The sequence below is a fragment of the Oncorhynchus tshawytscha genome, unplaced genomic scaffold, assembly GCF_018296145.1.
Source record: "Oncorhynchus tshawytscha isolate Ot180627B unplaced genomic scaffold, Otsh_v2.0 Un_contig_6536_pilon_pilon, whole genome shotgun sequence".
NCBI lineage: Eukaryota > Metazoa > Chordata > Actinopteri > Salmoniformes > Salmonidae > Oncorhynchus > Oncorhynchus tshawytscha.
The window spans coordinates 18339-42819 of NW_024609200.1; the positions used below are offsets into that span (position 1 = coordinate 18339).

At 49.7% G+C, this 24481-nt stretch overlaps 1 protein-coding gene across 1 annotated transcript in view; it reads left to right on the forward strand.

The window, feature by feature from the left end:
* The first annotated feature begins 882 nt into the window (after positions 1-882).
* Positions 883-24481, forward strand: part of LOC121838826 (probable JmjC domain-containing histone demethylation protein 2C) — a 98976-nt gene continuing 75377 nt past the window's right edge. The window contains 1 exon segment of the mRNA XM_042314453.1: positions 883-1146. Within this exon segment, the coding sequence (XP_042170387.1) occupies positions 997-1146 (150 nt within the window). The 5' untranslated portion in view covers positions 883-996.

The window sequence follows — 24481 nt, forward strand, 5'->3', positions numbered from 1 at the left end:
TCCTCCCTACTCAGATTCACACCCAGGCTACGTGATGGTCTGTTCCTGTACCCTGCTCTGACAGAATCCTCCCTACTCAGATTCACACCCAGGCTACGTGATGGTCTGTTCCTGTACCCTGCTCTGACAGAATCCTCCCTACTCAGACCCACACCCAGGCTACGTGATGGTCTGTTCCTGTACTGTAGCAGTTGGAATGCATCTGAGTGGCTGTGTGACTGTGTGTGTTGCTGCAGCAGTGAGATGGAGGGGAGATGAGAGAGTTGAGCCCTGCAGGGAGGCTGATAGACAGTGACATCAGTGATGGGTGATCAGCGGGGGGGGAAGAGGCACATCAGAGTGACAGGCTGCCTTTGAACTGTCTGATAGCAGCAGCTCTCTGCAGCAGTGTTCCTCTTTTTAGTTGTCTGTCTGTTTCTGTCTGACTTCTATCATCATCATCATAATCATTATTATCAACATCATTATCAACATATTATTATTTATTATTATCATTATTAAAATCATCATTATTATCAACATCATTATCAACATATTATTATTTATTATTATCATTATTAAAATCATTATCAACATCATTATCAACATATTATTATGTATTATTATCATTATTAAAATCATCATCATAATCATTATTATCAACATCATTATCAACATATTATTATTTATTATTATCATTATTAAAATCATCATCATAATCATTATTATCAACATCATTATCAACATATTATTATTTATTATTATCATTAATAAAATCATCATCATAATCATTATTATCAACATCATTATCAACATATTATTATTTATTATTATCATTATTAAAATCATTATCATTATTATTCCTCCCTCCAAACAGTTGTTAATTGTTTTCCCCTGACTAAATGTTTTAAATAATGTTTCAGACCTTCAGTGCTGGTGAGATTCTGCCTGTTTTCCCTCCACCCTCTAGGAAACACGTGGGAATTATTTGTACAGAAGAGAGTTGGAAAAGAGAAGATGTTGAAGGCTCTAACGGTGTTTTTGTTGTTTCAGACGTTCAGACCTCTGGTGGGGAAGGCTACTCTGGGTTCCATCACGGCTGTAGAATTCTTCTCTGACAGACAACTGGACTTCCTGTCTGACCACGGAGCATACCAGCCCTACCAGGTCAGTGGACACACACCCGTACACCCATGATTACATATCTGTGGTCACTGGCTCGTCGGTGACACGGTCAACTGAAAGTTCTGGTGATCCTCATTCCATTATGGTGTCATTTCCTGCTCCGCCAATCTGATATTATGGAGGAATTCACCCAGGAGTCTCTGGAGAAAGACCTGTCTGTTTAGTTGGAGGAATTCTCCCAGGAGTCTCTGGAGAAAGACCTGTCTGTTTCGTTGGAGGAATTCTCCTAGGAGTCTCTGGAGAAAGACCTGTCTGTTTAGTTTGAGGAATTCTCATAGGAGTCTCTGGAGAAAGACCTGTCTGTTTAGTTGGAGGAATTCTCCCAGGAGTCTCTGGAGAAAGACCTGTCTGTTTAGTTGGAGGAATTCTCCTAGGAGTCTCTGGAGAAAGACCTGTCTGTTTAGTTGGAGGAATTCTCCTAGGAGTCTCTGGAGAAAGACCTGTCTGTTTAGTTGGAGGAATTCTCCCAGGAGTCTCTGCAGAAAGACCTGTCTGTTTAGTTGGAGGAATTTTCTAGGAGTCTCTGGAGAAAGACCTGTCTGTTTAGTTGGAGGAATTCTCCCAGGAGTCTCTGGAGAAAGACCTGTCTGTTTAGTTGGAGGAATTCTCCTAGGAGTCTCTGCAGAAAGACCTGTCTGTTTAGTTGGAGGAATTCTCCCAGGAGTCTCTGCAGAAAGACCTGTCTGTTTAGTTGGAGGAATTCTCCTAGGAGTCTCTGGAGAAAGACCTGTCTGTTTAGTTGGAGGAATTCTCCCAGGAGTCTCTGGAGAAAGACCTGTCTGTTTAGTTGGAGGAATTCTCCCAGGAGTCTCTGCAGAAAGACCTGTCTGTTTAGTTGGAGGAATTCTCCTAGGAGTCTCTGGAGAAAGACCTGTCTGTTTCGTTGGAGGAATTCTCCCAGGAGTCTCTGCAGAAAGACCTGTCTGTTTAGTTGGAGGAATTCTCCCAGGAGTCTCTGGAGAAAGACCTGTCTGTTTCGTTGGAGGAATTCTCCCAGGAGTCTCTGCAGAAAGACCTGTCTGTTTAGTTGGAGGAATTCTCCCAGGAGTCTCTGCAGAAAGACCTGTCTGTTTAGTTGGAGGAATTCTCCTAGGAATCTCTGGAGAAAGACCTGTCTGTTTAGTTGCTCTTCTTTGACAGTGAAGATCAACGGTTGAATATCAGTGGGTCGGCTGTATCAGTGGGTCGGCTGTATCAGTTCAGTGGTTTGGCTGTATCAGTGGTTTGGCTGTATCTGTTCAGTATGTCGGCTGTATCAGTGGGTCTGCTTTATCAGTTCAGTGGGTCGGCTGTATCAGGATGCAGCTTTAATATGACTATTAAGGTGGATCATTAGTTTGTTTCAGAGACAGGAGAGGAGGGACAGTGTGTTTCAGAGACAGGAAGGAGAGGAGGGACAGTGTGTTTCAGAGACAGGAAGGAGAGTAGGGACAGTGTGTTTCAGAGACAGGAAGGAGAGGAGGGACAGTGTGTTTCAGAGACAGGAAGGAGAGGAGAGGAGGGGACGGTGTGTTTCAGAGACAGGAAGGAGAGGAGGGACAGTGTGTTTCAGAGACAGGAAGGAGAGGAGGGACAGTGTGTTGATGGGAGGTTGTTGTGAGGAGATGGGGGTTGTTGTGAGGAGATGGGGGTTGTTGTGAGGAGATGGGAGGTTGTTGTGAGGAGATGGGGGTTGTTGTGAGGAGGTGGGAGGTTGTTGTGAGGAGATGGGAGGTTGTTGTGAGGAGGTGGGAGGTTGTTGTGAGGAGGTGGGAGGTTGTTGTGAGGAGGTGGGAGGTTGTTGTGAGGAGATGGGAGGTTGTTGTGAGGAGGTGGGAGGTTGTTGTGAGGAGGTGGGGAGGAGGTGGGAGGTTGTTGTGAGGAGGTGGGAGGTTGTTGTGAGGAGGTGGGAGGTTGTTGTGAGGAGGTGGGAGGTTGTTGTGAGGAGGTGGGAGGTTGTTGTGTGAGGAGGTGGGAGGTTGTTGTGAGGAGGTGGGAGGTTGTTGTGAGGAGGTGGGAGGTTGTTGTGAGGAGGTGGGAGGTTGTTGTGAGGAGGTGGGAGGTTGTTGTGAGGAGGTGGGAGGTTGTTGTGAGGAGGTGGGAGGTTGTTGTGAGGAGGTGGGAGGTTGTTGTGAGGAGGTGGGAGGTTGTTGTGAGGAGGTGGGAGGTTGTTGTGAGGAGGTGGGAGGTTGTTGTGGGAGGAGGTGAGGAGGGGAGGTTGTTGTGAGGAGGTGGGAGGTTGTTGTGAGGAGGTGGGAGGTTGTTGTGAGGAGGTGGGAGGTTGTTGTGAGGAGGTGGGAGGTTGTTGTGAGGAGGTGGGAGGTTGTTGTGAGGAGGTGGGAGGTTGTTGTGAGGAGGTGGGAGGTTGTTGTGAGGAGGTGGGAGGTTGTTGTGAGGAGGTGGGAGGTTGTTGTGAGGAGGTGGGAGGAGGTGGGAGGTTGTTGTGAGGAGGTGGGAGGTTGTTGGGAGGAGGTGGGAGGTTGTTGTGAGGAGGTGGGAGGTTGTTGTGAGGAGGTGGGAGGTTGTTGTGAGGAGGTGGGAGGTTGTTGTGAGGAGGTGGGAGGTTGTTGTGAGGAGGTGGGAGGTTGTTGTGAGGAGGTGGGAGGTTGTTGTGAGGAGATGGGAGGTGAGGGAGGTTGTTGTGAGGAGGTGGGAGGTTGTTGTGAGGAGAGGAGGTGGGAGGTTGTTGTGAGGAGATGGGAGGTTGTTGTGGAGAGGTTGTTGTGAGGAGGTGGGAGGTTGTTGTGAGGAGGTGGGAGGTTGTTGTGAGGAGAGGTTGATGGGGGCTGAGGAGATGGGGGTTGTTGTGATGGGCGGTTGAGGAGATGGGAGGTTGTTGTGAGGAGATGGGAGGTTGTTGTGAGGAGATGGGAGGTTGTTGTGAGGAGATGGGAGGTTGTTGTGAGGAGATGGGGGGGTTGTTGTGAGACGTTTAGGGGCTGGGGGTTGTTGTGAGAGGTTGAGGAACTATGCTGATGTATGAGTCATTTTTCATAGATGAGAACACATTATAGTGACTCATATGTCCTGAATGCAGACCAGAGGACAGTTGGCTGCTTCCTTCCTTCTGTGTGGCGTTGATGCTGAGCCTCTTCAGTGGGTAGATAGATGCTACATCTCCCCCTTTCTCTCTTTCTCTCTCTCTCTCTCTCTCTCTCTCTCTCTCTCTCTCTCTCTCTCTCTCTGTCTCTCTCTCTCTCTCTGTCTCTCTGTCTCTCTGTCTGTCTCTCTGTGTGTTTACAGGTCTTCAGTGGGTAGATACACTGAACAAAAATATAAACTCAACATGTAAAGTGTTGGTCCTGTCATGACGTTGGCCTTGGGGGTAGGTTTATGACAGTCATGAATACCCCCCTCCCCCCCTTTTCCTCTCTTTGCCCTACTGAGGTTACATTTGAAAACCCCTTGGTTAACACACAGATTCTGGGAACATCAGAGGGTGGGGGGAAATGAACTATATTCTGGTAATCCGACCAATTGAACATATGCGTTGGTACTTAATGAATATGATGTCAGTTCGGTTGTCATCTGAGACATTCTCATCAATGATAAGATGACAAACTCTACAGTGGAAAGTCTGCACATTGTAGTTATCGGATTCACATGGAACTGTTGTTCAATTGAAATGTTTGAATATGAAATTATTGGTGAAGAGATTAAATGTAATTTTAGCTTCCAAATGAGAGATTTGGGTTTTCATAAGGTAGGGCTCTGCTCAATCAGTGCCCCCTGTTCTCATGAAGAAGCTGTTTAGGTCAGTGATCTCTGTTCTCATGTCCAGAAGCTGTCTAGGTCAGTGATCTCTGTTCTCATGTCCAGAAGCTGTTTAGGTCAGTGATCTGTTCTCATGTCCAGAAGCTGTTTAGGTCAGTGATCTCTGTTCTCAAAGATGTCTCAGAGGACAGTTTAACAACTGTATCTACTGCAGAGTGATCTCAGATATGTGTCTCAGAGGACAGTATAACAACTAGTATCTACTGCAGAGTCATCTCAGATATGTGTCTCAGAGGACAGTATAACAACTAGTATCTACTGCAGAGTCATCTCAGATATGTGTCTCAGAGGACAGTATAACAACTAGTATCTACTGCAGAGTCATCTCAGATATGTGTCTCAGAGGACAGTAACTGCAGAGTCATCAGATATGTGTCTCAGAGGACAGAGTCATCTACTCAGTCATCTATGTGTCTCAGAGGACAGTTTAACAACTAGTATCTACTGCAGAGTCATCTCAGATATGTGTCTCAGAGGACAGTATAACAACTAGTATCTACTGCAGAGTCATCTCAGATATGTGTCTCAGAGGACGTATCTACTGCAGAGTCATCTCAGATATGTGTCTCAGAGGACAGTATAACAACTAGTATCTACTGCAGAGTCATCTCAGATATGTGTCTCAGAGGTATAACAACGTATCTACTGCAGAGTCATCTCAGATATGTGTCTCAGAGGACAGTATAACAACTAGTATCTACTGCAGAGTCATCTCAGATATGTGTCTCAGAGGACAGTATAACAACTAGTATCTACTGCAGAGTCATCTCAGATATGTGTCTCAGAGGACAGTATAACAACTAGTATCTACTGCAGAGTCATCTCAGATATGTGTCTCAGAGGACAGTATAACAACTAGTATCTACTGCAGAGTCATCTCAGATATGTGTCTCAGAGGACAGTATAACAACTAGTATCTACTGCAGAGTCATCTCAGATATGTGTCTCAGAGGACGTATCTACTGCAGAGTCATCTCAGATATGTGTCTCAGAGGACAGTATAACAACTAGTATCTACTGCAGAGTCATCTCAGATATGTGTCTCAGAGGACGTATCTACTGCAGAGTCATCTCAGATATGTGTCTCAGAGGACAGTATAACAACTAGTATCTACTGCAGAGTCATCTCAGATATGTGTCTCAGAGGACGTATCTACTGCAGAGTCATCTCAGATATGTGTCTCAGAGGACAGTATAACAACTAGTATCTACTGCAGAGTCATCTCAGATATGTGTCTCAGAGGACAGTATAACAACTAGTATCTACTGCAGAGTCATCTCAGATATGTGTCTCAGAGGACAGTATAACAACTAGTATCTACTGCAGAGTCATCTCAGATATGTGTCTCAGAGGACAGTATAACAACTAGTATCTACTGCAGAGTCATCTCAGATATGTGTCTCAGAGGACAGTATAACAACTAGTATCTACTGCAGAGTCATCTCAGATATGTGTCTCAGAGGACAGTATAACAACTAGTATCTACTGCAGAGTCATCTCAGATATGTGTCTCAGAGGACAGTATAACAACTAGTATCTACTGCAGAGTCATCTCAGATATGTGTCTCAGAGGACAGTATAACAACTAGTATCTACTGCAGAGTCATCTCAGATATGTGTCTCAGAGGACAGTATAACAACTAGTATCTACTGCAGAGTCATCTCAGATATGTGTCTCAGAGGACAGTATAACAACTAGTATCTACTGCAGAGTCATCTCAGATATGTGTCTCAGAGGACAGTATAACAACTAGTATCTACTGCAGAGTCATCTCAGATATGTGTCTCAGAGGACGTATCTACTGCAGAGTCATCTCAGATATGTGTCTCAGAGGACAGTATAACAACTAGTATCTACTGCAGAGTCATCTCAGATATGTGTCTCAGAGGACAGTATAACAACTAGTATCTACTGCAGAGTCATCTCAGATATGTGTCTCAGAGGACAGTATAACAACTAGTATCTACTGCAGAGTCATCTCAGATATGTGTCTCAGAGGACGTATCTACTGCAGAGTCATCTCAGATATGTGTCTCAGAGGACAGTATAACAACTAGTATCTACTGCAGAGTCATCTCAGATATGTGTCTCAGAGGACGTATCCACTGTAGAGTCATCTCAGATGTGTCAGTGGACTTGGCCCATGTCTGGAGGAATATGTGATGCCACAGTAGAATCGCTCACGGTGACAGAGCAGTGACTGGTGAGGAACACCTCTGATCAGTAAGTTACCACAGTCTTACTAACATCCTGCTCTGACCGGTTGCTAGTGAAAGTCAGTCTGGTACGGATTCTACTGTTTTTACAGGAGGATATGTGGAGGTCTGTAGGGTGGAGGAGGACAGGAGGATATGTGGAGGTCTGTAGGGTGGAGGAGAACAGGAGGATATGTGGAGGTCTGTAGGGTGGAGGAGAACAGGAGGATATGTGGAGGTCTGTAGGGTGGAGGAGGACAGGAGGATATGTGGAGGTCTGTAGGGTGGAGGAGAACAGGAGGATATGTGGAGGTCTGTAGGGTGGAGGAGAACAGGAGGATATGTGGAGGTCTGTAGGGTGGAGGAGAACAGGAGGATATGTGGAGGTCTGTAGGGTGGAGGAGGACAGGAGGATATGTGGAGGTCTGTAGGGTGGAGGAGAACAGGAGGATATGTGGAGGTCTGTAGGGTGGAGGAGGACAGGAGGATATGTGGAGGTCTGTAGGGTGGAGGAGGACAGGAGGATATGTGGAGGTCTGTAGGGTGGAGGAGAACAGGAGGATATGTGGAGGTCTGTAGGGTGGAGGAGGACAGGAGGATATGTGGAGGTCTGTAGGGTGGAGGAGAACAGGAGGATATGTGGAGGTCTGTAGGGTGGAGGAGGACAGGAGGATATGTGGAGGTCTGTAGGGAGGAGGACAGGAGGATATGTGGAGGTCTGTAGGGTGGAGGAGAACAGGAGGATATGTGGAGGTCTGTAGGGTGGAGGAGGACAGGAGGATATGTGGAGGTCTGTAGGGTGGAGGAGGACAGGAGGATATGTGGAGGTCTGTAGGGTGGAGGAGAACAGGAGTATATGTGGAGGTCTGTAGGGTGGAGGAGAACAGGAGGATATGTGGAGGTCTGTAGGGTGGAGGAGGACAGGAGGATATGTGGAGGTCTGTAGGGTGGAGGAGGACAGGAGGATATGTGGAGGTCTGTAGGGTGGAGGACAGGAGGATATGTGGAGGTCTGTAGGGTGGAGGAGGACAGGAGGATATGTGGAGGTCTGTAGGGTGGAGGAGAACAGGAGGATATGTGGAGGTCTGTAGGGTGGAGGAGGACAGGAGGATATGTGGAGGTCTGTAGGGTGGAGGAGGACAGGAGGATATGTGGAGGTCTGTAGGGTGGAGGAGGACAGGAGGATATGTGGAGGTCTGTAGGGTGGAGGAGAACAGGAGGATATGTGGAGGTCTGTAGGGTGGAGGAGGACAGGAGGATATGTGGAGGTCTGTAGGGTGGAGGAGGACAGGAGGATATGTGGAGGTCTGTAGGGTGGAGGAGGACAGGAGGATATGTGGAGGTCTGTAGGGTGGAGGAGGACAGGAGGATATGTGGAGGTCTGTAGGGTGGAGGAGAACAGGAGGATATGTGGAGGTCTGTAGGGTGGAGGAGGACAGGAGGATATGTGGAGGTCTGTAGGGTGGAGGAGGACAGGAGGATATGTGGAGGTCTGTAGGGTGGAGGAGGACAGGAGGATATGTGGAGGTCTGTAGGGTGGAGGAGGACAGGAGGATATGTGGAGGTCTGTAGGGTGGAGAGACAGGAGGATATGTGGAGGTCTGTAGGGTGGAGGAGGACAGGAGGATATGTGGAGGTCTGTAGGGTGGAGGAGGACAGGAGGATATGTGGAGGTCTGTAGGGTGGAGGAGGACAGGAGGATATGTGGAGGTCTGTAGGGTGGAGGAGGACAGGAGGATATGTGGAGGTCTGTAGACAGGAGGATATGTGGAGGTCTGTAGGGTGGAGGAGGACAGGAGGATATGTGGAGGTCTGTAGGGTGGAGGAGGACAGGAGGATATGTGGAGGTCTGTAGGGTGGAGGAGGACAGGAGGATATGTGGAGGTCTGTAGGGTGGAGGAGGACAGGAGGATATGTGGAGGTCTGTAGGGTGGAGGAGGACAGGAGGATATGTGGAGGTCTGTAGGGTGGAGGAGGACAGGAGGATATGTGGAGGTCTGTAGGGTGGAGGAGGTCTGTGGAGGACAGGGTGGTGGAGGACACAGGAGGATATGTGGAGGTCTGTAGGGTGGAGGAGGACAGGAGGATATGTGGAGGTCTGTAGGGTGGAGGACAGGAGGATATGTGGAGGTCTGTAGGGTGGAGGAGGACAGGAGGATATGTGGAGGTCTGTAGGGTGGAGGAGGACAGGAGGATATGTGGAGGTCTGTAGGGTGGAGGACAGGAGGATATGTGGAGGTCTGTAGGGTGGAGAGGACAGGAGGATATGTGGAGGTCTGTAGGGTGGAGGAGAACAGGAGGATATGTGGAGGTCTGTACCTGGAGGACAGGAGGATATGTGGAGGTCTGAGGGTGGAGGAGAACAGGAGGATATGTGGAGGTCTGTAGGGTGGAGGAGAACAGGAGGATATGTGGAGGTCTGTAGGGTGGAGGACAGGAGGATATGTGGAGGTCTGTAGGGCAGGGTGGAGGACAGGAGGATATGTGGAGGTCTGTAGGGTGGAGGAGGACAGGAGGATATGTGGAGGTCTGTAGGGTGGAGGAGGACAGGAGGATATGTGGAGGTCTGTAGGGTGGAGGACAGGAGGATATGTGGAGGTCTGTAGGGTGGAGGACAGGAGGATATGTGGAGGTCTGTAGGGCAGGGTGGAGGAGAACAGGAGGAAGGGGGGGAGCAGCAATCTGTTTGGTATAAAGGACACAATGAAGTCACTGTTTGTAGGGCCAGCCAGGTAGGCAAGCTGAGGATCTTGGTGTAGTGTGCTGTAGTGTAGTGTGCTGTAGAGAGAAGAACTGACAGGAGGAATAGGAGAAGGACAAGGTGAAAGAAGAGGAGAGGCTGGACTGTGACCAGCAACAGTGAGTCAGATCTTTACACTATTAGAGAGAAAGCAAGACGAGATACTACAGCCTGCTACTCGTCTGACAGTGGACTGTACAGTGACCTCTGTTGGGCTGAAGTTGGATGACATTGAATGCAGGTTTGTACAGTGTGCCTTACCATTTAATACCATTTAATGCTCTGTACGGTCCATGTAATAGTATGCCTATTTGTTGAATTGATACATCATTTTTTCTGAGTGACAGACTAGTTTTCTTGCAAATGTAGAAGAGTAGGGAGGTAAGGCAATAAATAGGCCATAGAGGTGAAATAATTACAATTTAGCATTAACATGGGAGTGATAGATCTGCAGATGATGATGTCCAAATAGAGATACTGGGGTGCAAGAGGAAAATAACAATATGGGGATGAGGTAGTTGGGTGGGCTATTTACAGATGGGCTGTGTACAGGTACAGTGATCGGTAAGCTGCTCTGACAGCTGATGCTTAAAGTTAAAGAGAGGGAGATATGAGACTTCAGCTTCAGTGATTTTTGCAAGAACAGTTCCAGTCATTAGCAGCAGAGAACTGGAAGGAAAGGCAGCCAATGGAAGTGTTGGCTTTGGGGATGACCAGTGAAATATACCTGCTGGAGCTCATGCTACAGGTGGTTGTTGGTATGGTGACCAGTGAGCTGAGATAAGGGGGACTTACCTAGCAAAGCAGTGGGTTTGGCCGAACCCTGACTGCAGAGACCTGGATGCCAGTGGGTTTGGCTCGAACCCTGACTGCAGAGAACAGACACCACAGTCTGTCACGCTGTCTCTCCTCCCTGCTGCAGAGAAAACACCCAGTGACTGCAGAGAACAGACACCACAGGCTGCACGTTGTCTCACGCTGTCTCTCCTCCCTGCTGCAGAGAACAGACACCACAGTCTGTCACGCTGTCTCTCTCCTCTCTGCTGCAGAGAACAGACACCACAGTCTGTCACGCTGTCTCTCTCCTCCCTGCTGCAGAGAACAGACACCACAGTCTGTCACGCTGTCTCTCTCTCCTCCCTGCTGCAGAGAACAGACACCACAGTCTATCACGCTGTCTCTCTCTCCTCCCTGCTGCAGAGAACAGACACCACAGTCTGTCACGCTGTCTCTCTCTCCTCTCTGCTGCAGAGAACAGACACCACAGTCTGTCACGCTGTCTCTCTCGTCTCTGCTGCAGAGAACAGACACCACAGTCTGTCACGCTGTCTGTGCTGAAGCTACACCATCATTTCGGCCATGTTGTTTCTCACTTGTTGCTCTGACTGAAAAGTGCTGTTACTGAAATCCCTCGTTTGTTTAGGGAAAAAACATTCCCTATTCCCTCCCATGCAGGCAGTAGCTCAGGGCCAAGATAAAGCAAAGGGACCTCCCATGCAGGCAGTAGCTCAGGGACTGCCGCAGCTCCCTGGGACTGGGACTGCCACACAAAAATATCAGCCCACAGAGAGAGAAGCACGAGATTAAACTTAACTCAACTTTCCAGGCAGTGGTCACCAACCGGTCGATCACTATCCACCGGTCCATCTCCAAGGCATCCCTAGTCGATCGCGATCCACTGGTCCATCTCCAAGGCATCCCTAGTCGATCACGATCCACTGGTCCATCTCCAAGGCATCCCTAGTCGATCACGATCCACTGGTCCATCTCCAAGGCATCCCTAGTCGATCACGATCCACTGGTCCATCTCCCAGGCATCCCTAGTCGATCACGATCCACTGGTCCATCTCCAAGGCATCCCTAGTCGATCACGATCCACTGGTCCATCTCCCAGGCATCCCTAGTCGATCACGATCCACTGGTTCAACTCCAAGGCATCCCTAGTTGATCACGATCCACTGGTCCATCTCCAAGGCATCCCTAGTCGATCACGATCCACGGTCCATCTCCAAGGCATCCCTAGTCGATCACGATCCACTGGTCCATCTCCAAGGCATCCCTAGTCGATCACGATCCACTGGTCCATCTCCAAGGCATCCCTAGTCGATCACGATCCACTGGTCCATCTCCAAGGCATCCCTAGTCGATCACGATCCACGGGTCCATCTCCAAGGCATCCCTAGTCGATCACGATCCACGGGTCCATCTCCAAGGCATCCCTAGTCGATCACGATCCACGGGTCCATCTCCAAGGCATCCCTAGTCGATCACGATCCACGGGTCCATCTCCAAGGCATCCCTAGTCGATCAATGCAACACTAGTGAGTTATTCCAGGTATCCCAGTTGTAGTCCATCTCCAAGGCATCCCTAGTCGATCACGATCCACTGGTCCATCTCCAAGGCATCCCTAGTCGATCACGATTTTGATTCCACGGGTCCATCTCCAAGGCATCCCTAGTCGATCACGATCCACCATTGGCTGGTCCATCTCCAAGGCATCCCTAGTCGATCACGATCCACCGGTCCATCTCCAAGGCATCCCTAGTGGGTAGAGATCACGACTCCACTGGTCCATCTCCAATAAAACTGGCATCCCTAGTGTTCACGATCCACCGGTCCATCTCCAAGGCATCCCTAGTCGATCACGATCCACAGGTCCATCTCCAAGGCGATCAACGTTTCCCTTTACTGTGGAATCAATGCAACACTAGTGAGTTATTAGCCCAGGTATAGATCAGTTGTAGTCAGCAATAAGGGAGTGACTACTTCCTACAAGAGCACAAAACGTATACATTTGAGATATTTGTAAAGTGAGTCAGGTAAAGAGCAGTGTTGTATTTTGAGACGAGCTTGAGTAAGCTAAGTAGCCAATAGACAGAGGGTAGCATAATTTGACTGATTCTCTCTAATAAATGTTCAGGAATAAAAATGCATTTGTTATAAGGTAAAGTGGTTTCTTGCATCAAACAATACATTTTCAGTCACCTCTTTGTCTGAAGGACCAGTGGATGAACAGGCTGATGTCAAGCCTGTTATTCAAAAGTCTAATGGAATGTAGATCTGCATTGAACACCACACATTGGCTGCTACTGTAGGCTGAATGATAGAACAGCTCATTTCCATGTTAAAATATTATGGGATGCATTTTCTCCATTGTTTTTGATGTTAGGCCTCTCTGGTAGGCCTACATTATGGTCAAATAGCCACAGCAGCCTACTTGGCCACTGTTAAAACTAACTTAAAGCAGGTAGAGCCTCAGTGTTCACAGTAAAACTAACTTAAAGTTGGTAGAGCCTCAGTGTTCACAATAAAACTGTAACTTAGTGGGTACAGCCTCAGTGTTCACAGTAAAACTGTAACTTAAAGTGGGTACAGCCTCAGTGTTCACAGTAAAACTGTAACTTAAAGCAGGTACAGCCTCAGTGTTCACAATAAAACTGTAACTTAAAGTGGGTACAGCCTCAGTGTTCACAGTAAAACTGTAACTTAAAGTGGGTACAGCCTCAGTGTTCACAGTAAAACTGTAACTTAGTGGGTACAGCCTCAGTGTTCACAGTAAAACTGTAACTTAAAGTGGGTACAGCCTCAGTGTTCACAGTAAAACTGTAACTGTAAAGTGGGTACAGCCTCAGTGTTCACAGTAAAACTGTAACTTAAAGCAGGTACAGCCTCAGTGTTCACAGTAAATGAGGCGCTAGCAAGGTAGGAGCAGTTGCACAGAACTTTTGACAGCCTGACATTACTCATCTCATACTGTATATACTGTACTGTAGCTCTTCCATCTACTGCATCTTGGTGGTAACTGAATCACTAGCCAATTTAAACAATGCTACTTTATATAATGTTTACATACCCTACATTACTCATCTCATATGTATATACTGTACTCTATACTATCTACTGTATCTTGCCTATGCCGCTCTGTACCATCACTCATTCATATATCTTTATGTACATATTGACAGGGTAGTGAGGTGACTTCATCCCTTTACACTTGTGTGTATAAGGTAGTTTTGTGATATTGTTAGGTTAGATTACTCGTTGGTTATAACTGCATTCTCGGAACTAGAAGCACAAGCATTTCGCTACACCTGCATTAACATCTGTTAACCATGTGTATGTGACAAATAAAATTTGATTTGATAGCAGTAAAAACTGTACCATAGAGGCTGAGAATGTCAGTGGAAAGAAGGTGACTGTAGTAGGGGTGACTGTAGCAGGGTAGTAAGGTGACTGTAGCAAGGTGACTGGCAGGGTGACTGTAGCAGGGTAGCGAGTTGACTGTAGCAGGATGACTGTAGCAGGGTGGTGAGGTGACTGGCAGGGTGACTGTAGCAGGGTGAGGTGACTGTAGCAGGGTAGTGAGGTGACTGTAGCAGGGTAGTGCAGGTGACTGTAGCAGGGTGACTAGCAGGGTGGTGAGGTGACTGTAGCAGGGTGGTGGGGTGACTGTAGCAGGGTAGTGAGGTGACTGTAGCAGGGTGACTAGCAGGGTGGTGAGGTGACTGTAGCAGGGTGGTGAGGTGACTGTAGCAGGGTGGTGACAGGGTGACTAGCAGGGTAGCAGGGGGTGACTGTAGCAGGGGTGGTGAGCAGGGTGACTGTAGCAGGGTGGGGGTAGCAGGGTAGTGAGGTGTGAGGGTGACTGTAGCAGGGTAGTGACTGTAGCAGGGTAGTGAGGTGACTGTAGCAGGGTAGTGAGGTGACTGTAGTGAGGTGACTGTAGCAGGGTAGTGAGGTGACTGTAGCAGGGTGACTGTAGCAGGGTAGTGAGGTGACTGTAGCAGGGTGGTGAGGTGACTAGCAGGGTGACTGTAGCAGGGTGACTGTAGCAGGGTAGTGAGGTGACTGTAGCAGGGTGGTGAGGTGACTGTGACTGGGGTGACTGTAGCAGGGTGGTGAGGTGAGTGAGGGTGACTGTAGCAGGGTAGTGAGGTGACTAGCAGGGTGACTGTAGCAGGGTGTGCAGGGTGACTGTAGCAGGGTAGTGAGGTGACCAGCAGGGTGACTGTAGCAGGGTGGTGAGGTGACTGTAGCAGGGTGGTGGGGTGACTGTAGCAGGGTGGTGGGGTGACTGTAGCAGGGTGGTGAGGTGACCAGCAGGGCAGGGTGACTGTAGCAGGGTAGTGAGGTGACTGTAGCAGGGTGACTGTAGCAGGGCAGTGACTGTAGCAGTGAGGTGACTAGCAGGGTGACTGTAGCAGGGTAGTGAGGTGACTGTAGCAGGGTGGCAGGGGGTGAGGTGACCAGCAGGGTAGTGAGGTGACTGTAGCAGGGTAGTGAGGTGACTAGCAGGGTGACTGTAGCAGGGGGTGACTGTAGCAGGGTGGTGAGGTGACTGTAGCAGGGTGACTGTAGCAGGGTGAGTGAGGTGACTAGCAGGGTGACTGTAGCAGGGTAGTGAGGTGACTGTAGCAGGGTAGTGAGGTGTCTGTAGCAGGGTAGTGAGGTGACTGTAGCAGGGTGGTGAGGTGACTGTAGCAGGGTAGCAGAGGTGACTAGCAGGGTAGTGAGGTGACTAGCAAGGTAGTGAGGTGACTAGCAGCAGGTGACCAGCAGTGAGGTGACTGTAGCAGGGTAGTGAGGTGACTAGCAGGGTGACTGTAGCAGGGTAGTGAGGTGACTGTAGCAGGGTGACTGTAGCAGGGAGTGAGGTGACTGTAGCAGGGTGACTGTAGCAGGGTATTGAGGTGACTGTAGCAGGGGGTGAGGTGTGAGGGTGACTGAGGTAGCAGGGTGGTGAGGTGACTGTAGCAGGGTGGTGAGGTGACTGTAGCAGGGTGACTGTAGCAGGGTGACTGTAGCAGGGTAGTGAGGTGACTAGCAGGGTAGTGAGGGTAGTGAGGTGACTGTAGCAGGGTGACTAGCAGGGGTGAGGTGTGTAGCAGGGAGGTGACTAGCAGGGTGAGTAGCAGGGTAGTGAGGTGACCAGCAGGGTGAGTGCAGGTGACTGTAGCAGGGGTGAGGTGACTGTAGCAGGGTGGTGAGGTGACTGTAGCAGGGGGTGACTGTAGCAGGGTGACTGTAGCAGGGTGACTGTAGCAGGGTAGTGAGGTGACTGTAGCAGGGTAGTGAGGTGACTGTAGCAGGGTGACTGTAGCAGGGTAGTGAGGTGACTGTAGCAGGGTGACTGTAGCAGGGGTGAGGTGTAGCAGGGTGACTGTAGCAGGGTGGTGCAGGTGGTGAGGTGACTGTAGCAGGGTGACTGTAGCAGGGTGGTGAGGTGACTGTAGCAGGTTGGTGAGGTGACTGTAGCAGGGTAGTGAGGTGACTGTAGCAGGGTAGTGAGGTGACTGTAGCAGGGTGACTGTAGCAGGGTAGTGAGGTGACTGTAGCAGGGTGACTGTAGCAGGGTAGTGAGGTGACTGTAGCAGGGTGACTGTAGCAGGGTAGTGAGGTGACTGTAGCAGGGTAGTGAGGTGACTGTAGCAGGGTGACTGTAGCAGGGTAGTGAGGTGACTAGCAGGGTGACTGTAGCAGGGTAGTGAGGTGACTGTAGCAGGGTGAGGTGCAGGGTGACTGTAGCAGGGTGGTGAGGGTGACTGTAGCAGGGTGGTGCAGGTGACTGTAGCAGGGTGACTGTAGCAGGGTGGTGAGGTGACTGTAGCAGGTGACTGTAGCAGGGTAGTGAGGTGACTGTAGCAGGGTGGTGAGGTGACTGTAGCAGGGTGGTGAGGTGACTGTAGCAGGGTGGTGGGGTGACTGATAGCAGGGGTGGTGGGGTGACTGTAGCAGGGGTGAGGTGTAGCAGGGTGGTGAGGTGACTGTAGCAGGGTGACTGTAGCAGGGTAGTGAGGTGACTGTAGCAGGGTGACTGTAGCAGGGTAGTGAGGTGACTGTAGCAGGGTAGTGAGGTGACTGTAGCAGGGTAGTGGGTGACTGTGCAGGTGACTGTAGCAGGGTAGTGAGGTGACTAGCAGGGTAGTGAGGTAGCAGGGGTGACTGTAGCAGGGTGGTGAGGTGACTGTAGCAGGGTAGTGAGGTGACCAGCAGGGTAGTGAGGTGACTGTAGCAGGGTAGTGAGGTGACTAGCAAGGGTGACTGTAGCAGGGTGACTGTAGCAGGGTAGTGAGGTGACTGTAGCAGGATAGTAGGGTGACTGTAGCAGGGTGAGTGAGGTGACTGTAGCAGGGTGGTGAGGTGACTGTAGGGCAGTGGGTGACTGTAGCAGGGTAGTGAGGTGACTAGCAGGGTAGTGAGGTGACTAGCAGGGTGACTGTAGCAGGGTAGTGAGGTGACTAGCAGGGTGACTGTAGCAGGACTGTAGCAGGGTGAGTAGCAGGTGACCAGCAGGGTAGTGAGGTGACTGTAGGTGCAGGGTGGTGGGGTGACTGTAGCAGGGTGGTGAGGTGACTGTAGCAGGCAGGGTGACTGTAGCAGGGTAGTGAGGTGTGACTGTAGCAGGGTGACTGTAGCAGGGTGGTGAGGTGACTGTAGCAGGGTGGTGAGGTGACTGTAGCAGGGTGGTGAGGTGACCTGTAGCAGGGTGGTGAGGTGACTGTAGCAGGGTAGTGAGGTGACTAGCAGGGTGACTGTAGCAGGGTGACTGTAGCAGGGTGGTGAGGTGACTGTAGCAGGGTGGTGGAGGTGACTGTAGCAGGGTGACTGTGCAGGGGTGAGGTCTGTAGCAGGGTGGTGAGGTGACTGTAGCAGGGTGATGGGGTGACTGTAGCAGGGTGGTGGGGTGACTGTAGCAGGGTGGTGGGGTGACTGTAGCAGGGTGGTGGAGTGACTGTAGCAGGGTGACTGTAGCAGGGTAGTGAGGTGACTGTAGCAGGGTAGTAAGGTGACTGTAGCAGGGTGACTGTAGCAGGGTAGTGAGGTGACTAGCAGGGTAGTGAGGTGACTGTAGCAGGGTGACTAGCAGCGTGGTGAGGTGACTGTAGCAAGGTAGTGAGGTGACTGTAGCAGGGTAGTGAGGTGACTAGCAGGGTGACTGTGGTGGGGTGACTGTAGCAGGGTGGTGGGGTGACTGTAGCAGGTGACTGTAGCAGGGTGAGTAGCAGGGTAGTGAGGTGACTGTAGCAGGGTAGTGAGGTGACTGTAGCAGGGTGACTGTAGCAGGGTAGTGAGGTGACTGTAGCAGGGTGACTATAGCAGGGTAGTGAGGTGACTGTAGCAGGGTGGTGAGGTGACTGTAGCAGTGGGTGACTGTAGCAGGGTAGTTAGGTGACTAGCAGGGTGACTGTAGCAGGGTAGTGAGGTGACCAGCAGGGTAGTGAGGTGACTGTAGCAGGGTAGTGAGGTGACTGTAGCAGGGTGACTGTAGCAGGGTGGTGAGGTGACTGTAGCAGGTGAAGTGAGGTGACTGTAGCAGGTGAGGTGACTAGCAGGGTGACTGTAGCAGGGTAGTGAGGTGACTGTAGCAGGGTGACTGTTGCAGGGTAGTGAGGTGACTGTAGCAGGGTAGTGAGGTGACTAGCAGGGTAGTGAGGTGTGACTAGCAGGGTGACTGTAGCAGTGGGTGGTGAGGGTGACTTTAGCAGGGTGGTGAGGTGACTGTAGCAGGGTGACTGTAACAGGGTAGTGAGGTGACCAGCAGGGTAGTGAGGTGACTATAGCAGGGTAGTGAGGTGACTGTAGCAGGGTAGTGAGGTGACTGTACTGCAGGGTAGTGAGGTGACTAGCAGGGTGACCTGTGCAGGGTAGTGAGGTGACTGTAGCAGGGTAGTGAGGTGACTAGCAGGGTGACCTGTGCAGGGTAGTGAGGTGACTGTAGCAGGGTGACTGTAGCAGGGTAGTGAGGTGACTGTAGCAGGGTAGGGGTAGGGACTGCAGCTGTTGGCTCTGCTACACAACAGTCTCCCTCAGTGATCCAGAACTGACAGTGCTACTCTGTTCTGAGCACCAACACAACTTAATGGCTTTCCCTGGAAGGAAGGCAGGGCTGCACAGACAAAGCCCCCTCTGTCTCACAGCTCTCCCTTTCTCTCACACGCTAGTGTTCATTTGGGTCTCTGTCCTTCGCTCAGGGTAGTATCATGTTACTATAGCGACACTCCGTGAACACACACACACTCACTATGGGCGTTCAACATTACATTTAGCCAGCAACATAAGATCATGCTTTAGTCATGCAGAGCCCAGAACATTACAGGAGAAACCAGAAACAACACCACACTGTAGCCTTGTATCATATTACCGTAGCAACAGCCCCCCCCCACATTTCTGTGTTACACTCGGCAGCCATATTTATTACATCGCCCCAGCAACAAGACATTTACTCACGACACTCATACTGGGTTGCCATAGTATCAGACCCTGGGAGTATAAAGTCTGAATCACCTCCTCCTCCTAGACACCACCTCCTCCTCCTAGACACCACCTCCTCCTCCTAGACACCACCACCTCCTCCTAGACACCACCTCCTCCTCCTAGACACCACCACCTCCTCCTAGACACCACCACCTCCTCCTAGACACCACCACCTCCTCCTAGACACCACCACCTCCTCCTAGACACCCACCACCTCCTCCTAGACACCCACCTCCTCCTCCTAGACACCTCCTCCTAGACACCACCTCCTCCTCCTGGACACCTCCTCCTAGACACCACCTCCTCCTCCTAGACACCTCCTCCTCCTAGACACCTCCTAGACACCACCTCCTAGACACCACCTCCTAGACACCACCTCCTCATCCTAGACACCACCTCCTCATCCTAGACACCACCTCCTCCTCCTAGACACCTCCTCCTCCTCCTAGACACCTCCTCCTCCTCCTAGACACCTCCTCCTAGACTCCTCCTCCTAGACTCCTCCTCCTAGACTCCTCCTCCTAGACTCCTCCTCCTAGACACCACCTCCTCCTAGACACCTCCTCCTCCTAGACACCACCTCCTAGACACCTCCTCCTAGACACCACCTCCTCCTCCTAGACACCACCTCCTCCTCCTAGACACCACCTCCTCCTCCTAGACACCACCTCCTCCTCCTAGACACCACCTCCTCCTCCTAGACACCACCCCCTCCTCCTAGACACCACCTCCTCCTCCTAGACACCACCACCTCCTCCTAGACACCACCTCCTCCTAGACACCACCTCCTCCTCCTAGACACCACCTCCTAGACACCACCTCCTCCTCCTAGACACCACCTCCTAGACACCACCTCCTCCTCCTAGACACCACCTCCTCCTCCTAGACACCACCTCCTCCTCCTAGACACCACCTCTCCTCCTAGACACCACCTTCTCCTCCTAGACACCACCTCTCCTCCTAGACACCACCTCCTCCTCCTAGACACCACCTCCTCCTCCTAGACACCACCTCCTCCTCCTAGACACCTCCTCCTAGACACCTCCTCCTCCTCCTAGACACCTCCTCCTAGACACCTCCTCCTAGACACCACCTCCTCCTCCTAGACACCACCTCCTCCTCCTAGACACCACCTCCTCCTCCTAGACACCTCCTCCTCCTCCTAGACACCACCTCCTCCTAGACACCTCCTCCTCCTAGACACCTCCTAGACACCACCTCCTCCTCCTCCTAGACTCCTCCTCCTAGACTCCTCCTCAGACACCACCTCCTAGAGCCTTCCTCCTTTCAGAAAGGAGGACTAAGGCATCTTTAAAAATTATATTAAGAGAGCCTTGGTCCTCCTTTCTGAGGAGCCTCCACTGATATTTGTTTTAATCAGTTATTTGGCACCGTGATATATTTAATATAGTTTGCTCTTATCCAAAAGGATCACTTATTCTTTTATGAAGTTCACTCCAGCTAGGATGGTCCTCCCCTTCCTCCTCTGAGGAGCCTCCACTGATATGCATCTTGTCCTTGTTGTCTCCAGCTAGACACCATGTTTCTCTGTTATATTGCTGCTCTTATCCAGCTAGACACCATGCTGCTCTTATCCAGCTAGACACCGTGCTGCTCTTATCCAGCTAGACACCGTGCTGCTCTTATCCAGCGAGACACCGTGCTGCTCTTATCCAGCTAGACACCGTGCTGCTCTTATCCAGCTAGACACCGCGCTGCTCTTATCCAGCTAGACACCGCGCTGCTCTTATCCAGCTAGACACCGCGCTGCTCTTATCCAGCTAGACACCGACGCTGCTCTTATCCAGCTAGACACCGCGCTGCTCTTATCCAGCTAGACACCGCGCTGCTCTTATCCAGCTAGACACCGCTCTTATCCAGCTGCTCTTATCCAGCTAGACACCGTGCTGCTCTTATCCAGCTAGACACCGTGCTGCTCTTATCCAGCTAGCTGCTGCTCTTATCCAGCTAGACACCGCGCTGCTGCTCTTATCCAGCTAGACACCAGCGCTGCTCTTTATCCAGCTAGACACCGCTGCGCTGCTCTTATCCAGCTAGACACCGCGCTGCTCTTATCCAGCTAGACACCGCGCTGCTCTTATCCAGCTAGACACCGTGCTGCTCTTATCCAGCTAGACACCGTGCTGCTCTTATCCAGCTAGACACCGCGCTGCTCTTATCCAGCGAGACACCGTGCTGCTCTTTGTTATATTGCCAGTCTTGCTTTGTATTTGAATGGTGCCATCTGCTCTACCTCTTTACTCCAGTTTGTACTGTAAAGATGATATTGTTAAAGATGTGATTTTTGTGTCATGTCTCTAAAGCTCTATTCGGATGGGACAGGTTGTACTGGGGTAGCTCCGGTAGTGGGACAGGTTGTACTGGGGGTGCTCTGGTAATGGGACAGGTTGTACTGGGGGGAGCTCTGGTATTGGTCACAATTGGTTTTTCGATGTTGAGATGCCTCTGAATATATAGCACTGCAGCAACATCAATCAGGAGAGGCGAAATAAAAAGCATCGCCTGGTTTGTGATGAAGTCTCCTCCCTCACCTTGACTCGTGCAGCCAGAGAGGGTGGGGGCTCTGCTCCTCATTACCCTCTACAAGGCAGACTGTAGAATACTAATAACAGGACTCAGTCATGTGGAGCCTCTCAGTAATGGGACTGGGCAGTCAGACACACAGTGCTCAGCCCATTCATTGTTAATGAACACAGTTAATGTCTGCCTGAGCTACTGTCCCACCCCACTAGTGTTCTGTCTGTTGTCCCACTAGTGTTCTGTCTGAGCTGCTGTCCCACTGAGTCATGTTAGTGTTCTGTCTGTTGTCCCACTGAGTCCTGCTAGTATTCTGTCTGAACTGCTGTCCTGCTCGTGTTCTGTCTGAGCTGCTGTCCCACTGAGTCCTGTGAACACGTTCTCATTTACAGCAACGGCCTGGGGGCTGAATGAGCCGACCGTGATGGTTTGAGGGTCAGATTGGGAATTTAGCCAGGACACCGGGGTTAACACCCCAACTCTTACGATAAGTGTCAAGGGATCTTTAATGACCTCAGAGTCAGGACACCCGTTTAACGTCCCATCCGAAAGACGGCACCCTACACAGGGCAATGTCCCCAATCACTGCCCTGGTTCATTGGGACAGTGTTCTTTTTTAGACCAGAGGAAAGAGTGCCCCTACTGGCCCTCCAACACCACTTCCAGCAGCATCTGGTCTCCCATCCAGGAACTGTTGACCAGGACCAACCCTGCTTAGCTTCAGAAGCAAGCCAGCAGTGGTATGCAGGGTGGTATGCTGCTGGCATGGATGTCTAATGGATGTAGTCTACCAACCATACTGTTGACTGTCTAATGGATGTATAGGTCTACCAACCATACTGTTGACTGTCTAATGGATGTATAGGTCTACCAACCATACTGTTGACTGTCTAATGGATGTATAGGTCTACCAACCATACTGTTGACTGTATAATGGATGTATAGGTCTACCAACCATACTGTTGACTGTCTAATGGATGTATAGGTCTACCAACCATACTGTTGACTGTCTAATGGATGTATAGGCCTACCAACCATACTGTTGACTGTCCAATGGATGGATGTATAGGTCTACCAACCATACTGTCTAATGGATGTATAGGTTTACCAACCATACTGTTGACTGTCTAATGGGTGTATAGGTCTACCAACCATACTGTTGACTGTCTAATGGATGTATAGGTCTACCAACCATACTGTTGACTGTCTAATGGATGTATAGGTCTACCAACCATACTGTTGACTGTCTAATGGATGTATAGGTCTACCAACCATACTGTTGACTGTCTAATGGATGTATAGGTTTACCAACCATACTGTTGACTGTCTAATGGATGTATAGGTCTACCAACCATACTGTTGACTGTCTAATGGATGGATGTATAGGTCTACCAACCATACTGTTGAATTGTGGATGGATGTATATAGGTCTACCAACCATACTGTTGACTGTATTGTGGATGGATGTATAGGTCTACCAACCATACTGTTGACTGTCTAATGGATGTATAGGTCTACCAACCATACTGTTGACTGTCTAATGGATGTATAGGTCTACCAACCATACTGTTGACTGTCTAATGGATGTATAGGTCTACCAACCATACTGTTGACTGTCTGTAATGGATGTATAGGTCTACCAACCATACTGTTGACTGTCTTGTACCAACCATACTGTTGACTGTCTAATGGATGTATAGGTCTACCAACCATACTGTTGACTGTCTAATGGATGTATAGGTCTACCAACCATACTGTTGACTGTCTAATGGATGTATAGGTCTACCAACCATACTGTCTAATGGATGTATACCAACCATACTGTTGACTGTCTAGGTTTACCAACCATACTGTTGACTGTCTAATGGATGTATAGGTCTACCAACCATACTGTTGACTGTATTGTGGATGGATGTATAGGCCTACCAACCATACTGTTGACTGTCCAATGGATGGATGTATAGGTCTACCAACCATACTGTTGACTGTCTAATGGATGGATGTATAGGTCCACCAACCATACTGTTGACTGTCTAATGGGTGTATAGGTCTACCAACCATACTGTCTAATGGATGTATAGGTCTACCAACCATACTGTTGACTGTCTAATGGATGTATAGGTCTACCAACCATACTGTTGACTGTCTAATGGATGTATAGGTCTACCAACCATACTGTTGACTGTCTAATGGATGTATAGGTCTACCAACCATACTGTTGACTGTCTAATGGATGTATAGGTCTACCAACCATACTGTTGACTGTCTAATGGATGGATGTATAGGTCCACCAACCATACTGTTGACTGTCTAATGGATGTATAGGTCTACCAACCATACTGTCTAATGGATGTATAGGTCTACCAACCATACTGTTGACTGTCTTGTGGATTGATGTATAGGTCTACCAACCATACTGTTGACTGTCTAATGGATGTATAGGTCTACCAACCATACTGTTGACTGTCTAATGGATGTATAGGTCTACCAACCATACTGTTGACTGTATAATGGATGTATAGGTCTACCAACCATACTGTTGACTGTATAATGGATGTATAGGTCTACCAACCATACTGTCTAATGGATGTATAGGTCTACCAACCATACTGTTGACTGTCTTGTGGATTGATGTATAGGTCTACCAACCATACTGTTGACTGTCTAATGGATGTATAGGTCTACCAACCATACTGTTGACTGTCTAATGGATGTATAGGTTTACCAACCATACTGTTGACTGTCTAATGGATGTATAGGTCTACCAACCATACTGTTGACTGTCTAATGGATGGATGTATAGGTCTACCAACCATACTGTACCAACCATACT